General features: G+C 45.2%; 1 protein-coding gene across 1 annotated transcript in view; it reads right to left on the bottom strand.

Annotated features, from left to right (window-relative positions):
- Nucleotides 1–13970, bottom strand: part of LOC147727232 (annexin A1-like) — a 221803-nt gene that overhangs the window by 94715 nt on the left and 113118 nt on the right. The window contains exon 6 of the mRNA XM_086961277.1: nucleotides 13295–13385. Coding sequence (XP_086817403.1) covers nucleotides 13295–13385 — 91 coding nt within the window. The remainder of the gene's footprint in view (nucleotides 1–13294; nucleotides 13386–13970) is intronic.

Here is a 13970-nt window from a genome sequence, read left to right as displayed (position 1 = left end):
GAAAGAGATACGTTTTTAGGTTTTTCCTAAAGCAGCTCTTCTGGACCTCCATCCGGAGGCCCACCAGGAGAGCATTCCAGTGTTTTCGCGGCCAGAAGGCGAAAAGACCATCCACCCATCCTCGCTCTCTTGACAGCGGGTACACACACCCGGCCCACCCCACCTCACCTTAGCTTGCGTGTAGGAACATAAGGGGTAAGAAGATTGGGCAGGTATGACGGAGCAGTCCCCTGAAGGATCTGATGACATACACAGAGTGCCTTGAATAAGACTCTTTCCTTTACTGGGTGCCAGTGTAATGCACCCCGTGCTGCCCTCCCAGATGACCTTCTAGGGAGCATAAGAATCAAGCGGGCCACCGCGTTCTGCAGTCCCTGAAGTCGGAGCATGCATTTGGTCGTTGCACCCAGATAAAGAATGTTGCCATAATCCAGGCGCGACGTCACCAAGTCATGGACCATAGTCTTCCTGGCCACCACAGGCAGTAGGTCCAATGTTTTCCGCAGGACCTTCAGGACCCCAAAACAGACGCCTGCCACCCGCCTGGTTTGATAGTCAAAGGAAAGGTTGGTGTCCAACCTCACTCCCATATTCTTTGCCTGCGCACACGGCGTGGGTGTCGACCCCAGATTCTGGGGCCACCACACCTAGGATCACACCGTTGGGGCCCTTCCCACCACCAGCACCTCCGTTTTGTTGCCATTCAACTTCAGGCAATTCTTTGCCATCCATGCAGCCAGTTCTTGCAGGCATGCAGTGAAGTTGGAGGCAGACGTCGCAGGTGCCTGAGTCAGGGAAACCACCAACTGCATGTCATCTGCATAGGATACGACCCTGATCCCAAACCCATCAGCAATTTCCGCTACGGGAGCCACGTAGAGATTGAACAAGGTCGGGCTCAGGGTCCATCCCTGTGGTACCCCCTGACTCAGCTTGATGACTCTAGAGTAGTAATCACCCTGTCTCCCCTAGAAGCATCGCCCAGACAAGAAAGATTTTAACCAACTCAGGGCACTGCCCGACACCCCTCCATTCCTCAGACATTGCACAGGCGTGTGGTGGGCCACTGTGTTAAAGGCAGCACTTAGGTCCAGAAGGATCAAGGCCGCCATTTGACCAGCGTCCACAAATTGTCTGATGGATTCGGTGGCAAAAAGCAAGACTGATTCTGTAGAGTAACGTGCTCAGAAGCCGGTCTGGGTGGGATGGAGGAGATCAAATTCCTCAATATGTGCCTTCAGTTGTTCATTCACCACTTTTTCCGCCACCTTAGCAAAGTACGGCAAAAGTGAGATGGGTCGCAGATTGTCAAGTTGGTCTGGACTAATTTGCGGTTTCTTAGGGAGCAGAAGGACCACAGCTTCCTTCCAGCAGCTAGGTACCACACAGGTCCTAAAAGATGTTTCCACCAGATGTCTTATGTAAGGCTCCAGGCACTCCAAACTCCCTTTCAACCTTTTAGGTGGTGCCGGGTCCCTGGGAGATCCCGACTTAATGCTGCTGCAGATTTTAATTAGCTGTTCCGGGGGAGGGGGGGGGTCAAAAAATTCTTCAACCCCTCTCGCTCCTAAGCATACTCTATCTCCTCCGTCCCTTTCTCACCTACTCTGGCTGAGTCCGGGAAGGTGGAGTACATTTTCTCCACTTTATCGGAGAAGAACTTCGCTATTCAGGTACATAGCTCCTCTGAGCCCACAGCCGGTGCAGACAGCGTAGTTAGGGAGGATATCTCCTTGTAGACCGTAAAAAGGTCCTGAGTATAGTTACTTTCAGAATCAATTCTCTCCAGATAGTGGGCTGCTTTGACGCCTCTAATGAGCCTATGGTAATTCCTTAGTGCCTCTTTATACTGCCCTCTCACCTGTTGCAAGAAATCTGCCCTCCAGCGCCTTTCCAGTCGTTTTCACCCAGCTTTCGCTACTCTCAAGGCGTCTGAAAACCACAGGCTGATTTCTGAGCTCTGCCTGGTTTCCTCCGTGCTCAGGGGGGAGAACAGTCCAGAGACTCCGTGATCCATCTCTCCAAGTTCGTACATGTCTCTTCGGCATCTATACCGCCAGAAGGACCCTCCTGTACCAGGGCATTGCTGAATTGTCCCTGCGAAAATCCCCCCACCTCCGGCAGACTATGGTCTTCTTAACAGTCTCTTGTCGCTTTAATCCAGGTTGTATTACCGCAAAGGGAACCAGGGAGTGGTCTGTCCAAGTGACAGGAAGAGGGGGGTGGACTACAATGTCTTCCCAATTCGTAAACAGGGAGTCCAGAAAATGTCCCTTTATATGGGTAGGGGCGTTAGATCTAAGCCTTAGTTGCAGTGTGGCCATTTCTTGGCGAAGTTTAGTGGCAGAGGGGCAGGCGATATCCTCAAAATGCAGATTGAGGTCCCCAAGCACCATGAATTTTTCATATTACAATGCCGACTGAATGAGATAGTCCAGCAAGCTTGCCAAAAAACCCTTGGAGTGGCCAGGCAGTCTATAAATCAGGACCCCCTTTACAATATAACTCAGGTCCAACTTAATCGTGAAAATCCCCGCCTCGCTGTCGGCAATATTGATATCTTCCAAAGTGCATTGAATAGGGTGTTTGTAGATAATAGCTATCCCGCCCCCCCTACCGGACCTTCTATTTATTCGACCAATCGCATAGCCCTTAGGAACAGCCTCTAAAATGTCTGGGGCCGACTCCTCCTCCAGCCTGGTCTCGGTGAGAAATATTATATCAAACTGGCCGTCTACTAGCTGGCCGTGGACCTCCAGTCTATGTTTCTTAAGGGACCGGCAATTAAGCAGGCAGCAATGCAACTTAGTAGTTTCCTCCTCCGCCTCCCTATCCCCTCTAAAAGTAAATGGGCAGTAACTACAGCCCCCCCTCTTGGTGGCACCTGCTCTACTGTTTTTGCAGCGGTCTGTGGTATGGGGGCGAAGATCATATAATTCCTGTAAACATTAGTGGTATTCTATTCCACCACGACCAGGGGTACTGGCCCCGGGCCCCTCCGGCCGCGGACAGGCGTAGACGGGGTTGCCTTTGGCGCGCCTTCAGCGCGCCAGCGTCGCACCCGCTGCACGGGCGCTGGGGCATCTCGATAAATAGCTGCCTGTTCCACAACTAGACTGCTAACTGGCCACCCGGAAGTGCCTGGCTCTCCCTACCCCGCCCTTCGCGCAACAGTACTGGTTACCGCATCGCACCAGGGCGTGTAGGAGTGACGATCAAGCCCAGGACACTAAGCCCCAAGATAAGAGTGCCCCTAAGCTAAAAATTAAAGTTTAAAACTCGGTGCCCGAACTGAGCGCCGCTCTGTTTACACAGCTACCAATATAGAAATAAAAGATTGAAAAAGTCAGCAGCCGGTAGCATTATCAGCGGCAACAGGGCTCTGCCACCGCCCTACACACCACACAGCATCCTCTGCGCCACCTTCTTTTATGCCTGCCTGCCTGTTCCACAACTAGACCGCTAACCGGGCCCCCGGAAGTGCCTGGCTCTCCCTACCCCGCCCTCCGTGCAATGGTACTGGTTGCCGCGTCGGACCAGGGCGGGTAGGAGTGACGATCGCAGCCCAGGACACTACGCCCCCGGTAAGAGTGCCCCCAAGCTAACAATTAAAGTTTAAAACTCGGTGCCCGAACTGAGCGCCACTCTGTTTAAATAGCTTCCAATATAGAAATAAAAGATTAAAACAGTCAGCAGCCGGTTGCGTAATCAGCAGTAACAGGGCTCTGCCACGGCTCTACTCACCACCAGTGAGTAGCTGGCTCATTGCTGCATTTTGGAAATGTTGGAGCGCTGTGCTGCCAAATTTAGTGCAGCTCCAGTCTTCGACATTTCCTTGCACATATTTCCCGAGGTGAATAATGAAAGTAAGACCACCTCTTTGTTTAAGCTGTGCTTTAACTTTCCCGGATTAAAACATCATTTGAGTAGTTCATTACAAATATAATCTGAGGTCCAATGAAAGTAATAGTAACAAAAGTGTGGCGATGGTAGTGAGCCAATTAACATGCAGTTTACTAATCATCATAATCGAATACACAAATGCTGCAAGCAAAAAATAAATATTCACCTCCAAATGTGTTCCCTACCAGCATCTTATCCTTATAAAGCGGATTTAAAGAGGACTGATTATGCATCTTCTATATTATGTTTACATTTCCACACTGGGTTACTTCAGTATCAGAATTAATCTGTCTATCCAAATAATACTGTAGCGTAGTCCAAATGTTTCTAGGCTTGTTGCAGATGGATTGCATCTTCATGGAACAGTCAGCTGAATCCATGCATTGCACCGCAACTTCGATCCATGCTTCAGTCTTGGGCAGAGCACACTTTAGACATATTTAAGTCATCCTGCAGTTTGCTAGCAATAGAAATCGAGCACTGAGCTAGCTTATGGAGATTGTAAAAGCTATTACATATTCTACAGTCCAGAGCAAAGGGTACCTCACAGGGGGACAGTGTCATCATGTGCAGCAGGGAACGTGGTTGCATCCAGCTGTGTAGCACTATGAAGTTTCCTTTCCGGGAGGTCACAATCTGTCAGCCTGGGCCCCTTCCGCTCCACCTCTAGGGGGCTCACAAAGGGGGTGCCACAGGGCTCGTGTCTTAGCCCAACATTGTTTAATGTATACGTGGCCCCCCTTGCTGAGATTGTGCGGAAGTATGGGTTCACACCGATCTCCTACGCTGACGACACCCAGCTCCTCTACCCTTTTAATTCCCTTGACTCTAGAGTCAAAGAGAATTTTGCTGAGGGTATGAGGGCGGTGTCACATTGGATGGCGACGAACTGCCTCCAATGCAATGTCACAAAAACTGAGGTCATGCTCTTTGGTAAAGCAAGCATTCTCTGGTCCCCTGACTGGTGGCCGGTAGATCTTGGCCCTGCACCCACATCTAAACATCATGTAAAGAATCTCGGGGTGAAGTTGGATCAAAAGTTAACCCTGAAGGAGCACACCAACTACATTGCAGGATTGTGTTTTTATACTATTGGTCTACTTAGACGTGTCTTCCCGTATCTCCCTGCCACCTACAGAAAGACACTTGTGCAGGCCTTAGTGACCAGTCGTCTGGACTACTGCAACGGCCTGCTGACACTAGCAAATGCTGATGCAATAGGTCGCTTGCAGGTGGTCCAGAACACGGCAGCAAGACTGGTCATGGGCGCACCAGCTAGAACCCCCTCCAAACCCCTGCTGAAGGAATTACATTGGCTTCCCATACGACAGCGCATTGATTTTAAGATCTGCTGCACGGTCCATAGGTGCATTTATGGTGTAGGTCCTAAATACCTGTCTCAATCTCTGGTGTTATATCAGCCGAGCAGGTCTCTTCGCTCAAGCAACCAAACGCTCTTAAAACCTCCGATCACAAAGAAATCCAGACAAGGAGACCGTGCCTTTTCATCGGTTGGACCTGCCTTATGGAACAATTTGCCACCTGATGTTAGATCAATTACTAACTATTTATCTTTCAGGAAAACATTGAAAACCCTTCTTTACCAAGAAGCATTCCTGTCCACTTAATTCCTCTAGATGCACTGACTGAGAACTCTATAGCTGGCTCAGCGCGGAGATACCCTTACGGGATTGATTCCAGCGCTATAAAAGAAAATTAAATTAAATTAAATTAAAGCTGGACAAGCGGAGCGCAATGGTACTCAAAGTGTGGCAGCAACCATCCCAGATGGTGAATGGAAAAACCAAGCTTCAATGCAAAGTACACATTTCATTCCAGCAGCCACCACTGAACTCGCTTAAGGGGAAGTGGCGAAACTCCAGAGGCCAGACAATCAGGATAATCTACAAGTCACGTACCCCCATGCCGCCAAACACAAACGTATCATTTCAGAGCGGGGATTGCAACATCATTGCCCAAGTTGTGGTTGCACTTCTGGTTTAGAGCCAGGGGGGCACAATGGAAGCAGTGTGTCTGCCGTGCTAGCGCAGCACCTCAGGCACCGACTAAGATTGGCTCGCCGCCCACACCAGTCCAGGCTGCCAAAGCTCGCTAGGCGTGGCCATTGCCAACTCACCTCTGACTTCGGGCCCCCAGCGCAGCACGTCACTATGATTTCAGACACAAGAAGCACATTTGGGGGATTAGACTGCAGATGGCTTACCACATTAATACATATTTGCAGGATATGTTAGCAAAGGTGGGAGCACCAGGTTCAAGCAGTCTACTTGATAGGGAGTAGTCTAGGTCCCCCCAAGAAATATCTTCTGGGTAAATGCAGCAGAGTACAGTGGACTGAGTATCAGCAGTGGTTGTCCAAGGGCCCCAACTTTTGACAAGGTCCTGTGGCCTACCCATGGTTGGCTCCCTCTGCAAACCTTCAACCAACAGCAGATAGCCTCTTTTCAGTGAACACGACAAAATATAGTAACATTCATCAATCCGTTTGGTCTTTAAAATAGACAACTCCTCTTGTCTGGTGAAACTTATGTTCTTTATTTTCATCTTGACAAGTTCAAATTAGACATGTCTTAGTTCAACTTGTCAAGATGAAAATACAGAATATAAGTCTTACTTTAACAAAGAATATACGTTTTATCAGACAAGAGGAGTTTGTTGTTTTGGAGACCTAATGCATTAAAAAATGTTACTATATTTCTTTGCTGGGATCATTTCAAATGTTGTGATTCGACTTACCGAGTGCTTCTCCCATTCTGTATTGTTCACTTGTGATTTGGGTGTTTTGTTGGAACTGTAAACCCAGGGAGGAAATCACCGGCATTTAGGAAGAACCTTGAATGCAGTAACTGTTACCACAACTGTTCCTATCAAATTAATTTAGCTTCTATTCAGTATAATTCTAGCATTTATTGATCGAAAGTTGGTTCGGAGAACCTTGTCTTGTTCTAAACTTTTAAGCAGGAACCCAAACAAAGTTGAACATTTTGCGAATCATTGTGAAAGGTCACTTGCATACTGAGGGTGTAGACCCATACAAGGGTCCACAAATATGCATTCATCAAGATTCTTTATTAACTTCATCTAATAATAATAATAATAATAGGGAAGCTTGTAAAGCGCCTGAATACGCTGAAGCGTGTCCCCGCGCTAAGACTGAAAATACCCCCAGCAGAACTCTCAAAGGCCTACAGGTCACCATTTGCTTTGGCCTTTTCATATATCTTTTCAGGACATAGGGGCTATGCCGCACATCCTGTGCGAGTGGGTAGGACAGAATATTTGTAGCCTCAGTGAGCCCAAGATTGCCTTTAGTCTTATGAACGCTGGTCTGGTTAAAATTGATAATGGAAGAAAAAGGGACCCTGACAAATTAGATTTGTTTGTTTCTTTAATTTGGCATCAGAGGACAGTGTATAGAGTATATACATATTTGGGGGTAAAACAAAAATAAAAACATAACCTCATCCACATAGAAAGATCACCATAGGTGTCCCCTGGGATCAGATTACATTTTTAGGGGGCCATTCATAGTAAAATCAACGTTTTCTTCATTGCACCCAACCCATGGTTTTAAACTCGGGACCACTAATTCCACATGCCTGGTAATTAGGGCAGGAATTCTTCTACAGCCTGCAGAACTGTAGTGGAGTCTACTGACTTTTGCCATTTTAATGGGCAATTGCAGCTGGTAGCATTTGCTGGTAACCAATTTCAAACAAAGGCAGTCATCCCTCAGTTAAGCAGAAATTGAATGCCAGGATAGTCACGTGTAAACTTTCTGACTAAGAAAGACACCAACCATGCAATAACACCTGAAGTCAAAGCATGAGAGGGAAAACATGTGGAGCAGGTGGGTGAGATTGACTACTGAAGCTGGGGAGATGAAACTCCGTAAAGTGTTCTTGTAGAAGTGCTGAGCCTTGGAGAAATAGAAAACAGAGTTTGAACTATAATGCATGGAATACAAATCAAGATATGGCGGAGAGAACAAACCCCAAAATTTGGGAATGAAAAAATGGAAGAACATTATAATGAACTGCATTAATAAAAAACTTTATAAGTGGTCATTGCCACAACAGTTGTAAAATTAAAGTAAAAATACCCCCCCAAAAAGCAAAAGCACAATATACCTCCAAAAACACAATAAAAGGGTCTTTTGGGAACTACTAACAACTATCAAATAAACAATTTATTATATCTGAGGCCTTGCATGGTTGACGAAGGCTGCCCTTTGCAGCCATGTGTAGCGATGGATGTCCTGCCCTGTGTTTTAATGTGCAGAGTTCTCCACCCAACTACAAAGTCTCAGAAGTCTTAAAAATACTATTTGTAAAATTAAACTTGCAGTTTGTGAATACCATAAGAATAGCAAACTTAAGTTTACCTTTGTGAATCAGGCCCTGAGTATGTTTCATCTTATTTGATAAAAGTGCTTGGTGACAAAATCAAGAAACTAGATAAACACTGTTAGGTTTTAGGTAGGAATGGCAGAGCACATTATGTTGGACTCACTCAAGTTAGGAGCCCAACTCATTACACTTTTGTTCTGGTGACTAAAATGGAATATGGGTGGGAACAGCCTGTAGTTCGGGCTCATGTACTGAATTTGAATGAGAGAATACATCAACAGTCAAACTTCTTCTTTTATTCGACTTTATCAAAGTGCCAGAAGATAGCAATAGGACTCAGAAGAAGTGAACTATTCAAAAGAAATGTAAATTGTATTTTGACACAGTGTTTCACTGTTTAATCATACTATTGGATGCGGACAACACTGAAGATGTAGCTTTTTAAATGTAAAAACACTCATGTTACTAAAATATGATTGTTCCTATAATTTTAAAGAACTAAGTATAAAAATAAAAATGATAATAAAACAAAATATTGTAACTAGTTTCTGGCAAGGCAAATGTGCTTTCCATACCCACACAATGTGTATTCCGACATTTCAGTGGTGTTGGATATCTTGGAACAATGTGTAAATAGCTAAAGTAATGTGTATTTTTCATATGGGGGCAAAGTGAACACAGACATAATGACATAACTTGAATCCTAAGGATACATCCAGCGAGTGAGAAACATTTCTTACAACGTGAAGTTGAGCAATCTCCTATTAGCAAGAGTATCAGTGGATATTTTGATAAACAGTGACCATCCCTGAGGGTATGGGATTTTGCAAAGAATTCTAACATACTTCAGCACCACCCAATAGCAGACTGAAATGCTTAACAAAATAGTTGGCACATATATTTTTCTGGACTCAACTTCTACAGCATGACAAATCCTGATATAACAGAATGTTTCTATCGTTCTTCTTCAGACCTGCTTATACATCCTCTCTCTGTTAAGCCAGTCTGTTTAAACAAACATTTGCAATTCAATAGGTCTCGCATTAGTAAAGTTAGAGGTATTAGTATTGTAAATGACAAATTTTGTATTTATATTTTTGTTTTGAAAATAGTGAAATTAATAACTTTATAATTTACAATGTCAATAGTGTTAACTTTTGCAAACGTGACACCTATAGCATTTGTAATGCAATATGTGTTGTATTTACATGACTTAGATGTATTAATATTAAAAATACCAATGGGTTGTATTTTTTTCAATAATTAATACGTAAATAAAAGTTATTGTAATTCATAATGGCAATAGCTTAAACTTTTTCAAATCACTTTTTGGAAGATTATGTTTAGTGTATTTTATTGTGATGAAAATACAAGAACAGAAGTGAATTATTAAAAAAAATGTGTTACATCTATACTACTATTATAAAGAGAGAACAGAAACCTTTTGGCAAGGTAAACTCGGGAACCACAGCGCCAATCCACACACCCAATACATTGTTGTAATCCTCAGGGTGTGTAGATAGACATAGGCTGCATAAAATAAAAAAGAAACGTAAATTAAAAAATTAAAGTTTAAAAACAAAGTAGTCCCCTAAAACAAGCGCCGGCCGCGATGTTGCGCTGACCGCGACCTACACCTGCGTGATGACAACAGGCGGGGAGGAGTGGTGACGAGCTGCTACGTGCGGCGAGGAGTGGCGCGGCGGCTCAGGTAAGGCGAGGCGGGAGGCGGTCCGGGCAATGTCGGGGCTGGCGGGGGCCTGGGAGTGGGGGGCTAAGTCCGGAGCACGGCTGAGGGAAGGCAGAGGTGGGAGGTGGGAGGCGGGAGGCGGGCGGGAGGCAGGCGGGCGGGCACCGGTATAGGCAATGTCGGGGCGGGAGGGCGGGGGGCCCGGCCGGGACTAAACAAATGCTCAAAATGCAGCCCCCAGCCCCCTTCTGCCCCCAGGGCGGGCTGCTAGGCAGAGGCGGGAGGCGGGCGGGAGGCAGGCGGGCGGGCAGCGGTATAGGCAATGTCGGGGCGGGAGGGCGGGGGGCCCGGCCGGGACTAAACAAATGCTCAAAATGCAACCCCCAGCCCCCTTCTGCCCCCGGGCAACGCCGGGGCGGGCTGCTAGTTTGTAATAAAGTTTGAAACATTGAGAGAACATATTTGAATCAGTTGTTGTTGAATGGTTGCACAGATTGATGCTGTGGTGGCTCTGAATGATGTTGTGGCGGCGACGAGTGATGGTACCCTTATGAAGCCCACCCCTGCCCCTTAAGGGGCGAGGATGTGGTCTAACGGCCAGCACTGTAGACTTGGGAGCTGGGAAAATGGGCTTGAGTCTTGGCATCGGTTCAACATCCTGTGATTTTGGCAAATCACTTAATCTGCCTGTGCCAAACAAAAATGTTGCAATGTAACTGGTGCTCTGCTCACCCAAAGCTCTCAATACCTCCGGGATGAGTTCGCGCTATATAAAACTGCAAAAATAAATACCCTTTGAGACGGGTGAGGGGTGGAGAGATGTAGAGAGGAGGTCTGAGAGCGAGAGGAGGTCCGAGAGGGAGCGGAGGAGAATAGAAAGGAGAAGAAGAAAGATTACAAAAAAATGCAAACGGGGGTTGTTTTCTGGACTCTCATCTGAACAGGAATAACGCTCCTCCTCGCGCACTCCATTTGTTACAACAAAAAGCTAACTTCCCTGCATCAGGGGTCGTTAAGATTCAGTGCTGAAACACTAGATACGGAAATGCTGCTGTGAAATGGGTTCAATTGTTCCCCGAGCTCCTGGGGCTTGTTGGAAAGACTCCAGCAAAGCTGCTTCCTCTTCCTGCAGGCTTTGAAGGAAACAGGCTAAATATAATGAGGCTGTACGAAGGCGCGCAGTCTGCACAGTGTAGATGATGGATCGGGAGGTCAGGAGGGCCCCTGTTTGTCTTGATAAAAATGGGGTTAACCCTGCCTTAAAGCGGGAGGAAGGAACCCGTCTCGGTATCTGCAGCCTGCGCGCTGGAAGTCCTCACTCCATTTGAGTTCCTGTCATTGTGAATGCCCCGATGGCTGGCCTGTATTACTACAGATAATGAGTAACTCACGGGCTCCAGCCCCTATACCGGGCCTCGGCCGCCTTATCAGTCCAAGGCAAAGGCCTCGAAGGACTGAGCACCATAATAGGGCTCCCCCTGCCTTTCAGGCGCTACTGAAGAGGAGGGTGGTAGAGTGACCCGACGCAGCTACTGGAATGTACTATTTATCAGGGGAGGGGTGCGTGTCACAGAGGGGTTACCCCGACCGCCGAAATGCGATTTTAGGACTACACTAATTTATACAAGAGACAAACTTCGAATTTCGAAATGCGTGTGTAGTTCGGCATAGCAGGCTGGGGTGGATAAGGTTGAGCAGCCAGTGATTTAGACAGGGTCGTGGTGAGAGGAAAAAAAAGGCCGGAGACACCAAATTAAAAGACCACCACACCCACCATTAGCAAATCCGATTGCTAAAAAAAAAAAAGCTTGTATATTTGCAACTCAACAGTTTTTAAGATGTAAAGGCATGGTGTTTTGCAAAGTATGGGCGACTGCCAACATCTGCGCTCCATGCGTGGTAATATTAGTGAAGCTGTCAGGAAACAGCCTACCAGACCATTAACAGGCACGCAAGCAGTGAAAAAAAGGAAAAGAAAACAAGCTCTTGGCATTGATGTGGGGCGGGGGGGGAGAAATGCGAGACACGGCCTGGCGGCCGTGAAGTGTGAAGCAGTGGGCGGGGGAGCCCTTTGAAGTGAAGCTCTCGGGGGCAGGCGAGGGAAAAGCGCGTGCTTGTGTTCACGTGAACTGTCGGAAATCCGCCCGATGGTTTGAGAACTTTTTTGCCCACAAAAATTCTCCCCTATCCATTCCTTGCGGAGTGGGATAGGCGATAATTAAAAATGGTGCTCGGAATGCCTTTTTTTCTATAATTTTCTTTAAGTCTTTAAGAAAACATGACCCACAATGTTTCAGCGAAGAGCTGGGCTTGTCCATTACACCTACTCTTTCTCTCCTGCTCTGAAATCTAGGTCGATATGAAAATTGTTGCCAGCACTTTTGAATCCCCATCCAGAAATAAAATGTACTTACTAATGTCCGCATTAGACGCTTGTCAATGTAATAGACACTGTTTATTTTAAAATTTTAAAGAAGTATGATTTACAGTAACATTTCCTGTTTCACAATTTTATTAGCTGAAGGGTTTATTAACATTTCTAAAGTCTGTTTGATCTCTGAACAAATATTTTATCGAGAAGGGCTATTGATGTGCTAACTTCATAAGTGAAGGGTTGAAAAGCATAACCTTTATCCCATAAAAATATACCGCTGCACTACTGATTGACAGACTTTTCGCCGAACTACTGGAAGTGCTGGATCACAAAAAAAATGTCATAGGTGCTCTTTAATGTCCTTGGTGGTTAGTTAAGCTAGTCCTTGGTGCAAAGACCTTTTATTAACTTAGTGTGACAAGAACGTATATGTCTATTATAATGGTGTACTTTAATTGTTGTGTCTTGTTTTGACTATTTTATTGTGTCCTGTTATGTTTTAATTGTGTTATGTTACTTTGTGTGTTGCTGTGTTATGATCTGTTTTTTTCTGTAGGTATGTCAACAAATGCAGCTACAGTTTTAGCCATAAACAGCACATACCTTTAAGGTTCCTGTGGCAAGCAATTATTTAACAGTGCCTTATGTGGTAAAATAGCACTGCTCAAGCTCTTCAACTGTTGAAGACACCAATCGACGTAAATATTTGACAGAGGATGTGTCTTAAATTAGTGTTTGGAATGCTCACTGTAGGTGGCACAGCCCCCAATGTTTCTATATATGTCTACTCATGTTTATTTTCTTTTTCTCTTCCAGATACTTACTGGAATGGTTATGAAGAAGTACAACCATTAGTTTGGAAACATTTATATTCTCAGGTAATGTTATTTAAATGTCAAAGGTATTCATTTGTAAAATCTACTTGGGTAATTCTCTAAAGATTGAACATTAATTTACCTTCCTTGTAGGCAGCAGTAATTTGTTTAATCTCTCTGTTGGTTTTTGGCACCAAGACTTCAATCAGAGTATTTTCATCTGTTCCTAAACCCTGAAGAAAATGACATGGTCAGACTCAATTTATCAGACACTTCATATAACAATCTGTAAAACGAGTTAGTTAGAATGCCTGAATATAACTGCAGATGGAAGAGACAAAAAGGAAGAGACAAAAGAACCGTAAACTGCTATAGGTCCTCATACAAACTCAGGCAGAGAATGATTACCGGTGGTGATGCTTCTCTCCTCAAATGAAATTATACGAGATGCAGGAACATGTCAACCAGATTCCAGGGATTAAATTACACTATTGACATTGGGGTTAAGACAAAAACAAAATGTGGTATAATTAAATGTGATTCCATGCACATTTTTCTCCCACTCATGGCAGGAGGAAAATGTACGTAGGATTACGAACTACATGTGGTGATTTACCAGTCAAAAGGCGGATCCCACTTGTTATTCCACATTCTAAGGCCGAAAAACATAGAATGGCTAATAATGAGAGTGACAATACTGTCATGTCAGGAATCAGTATTATTCATTCATTAGATGCAAAGGCATGATATCATAAAAGGTAATTTGAATAAGAATTGATTTAACGGTAGATAAAAGCTCATAATCCATAGAAATCTAA

The sequence above is a fragment of the Lissotriton vulgaris genome, chromosome 3_1 (assembly GCF_964263255.1).
Source record: "Lissotriton vulgaris chromosome 3_1, aLisVul1.2, whole genome shotgun sequence".
NCBI lineage: Eukaryota > Metazoa > Chordata > Amphibia > Caudata > Salamandridae > Lissotriton > Lissotriton vulgaris.
This window is presented reverse-complemented; position numbering and strand designations above follow the sequence as displayed.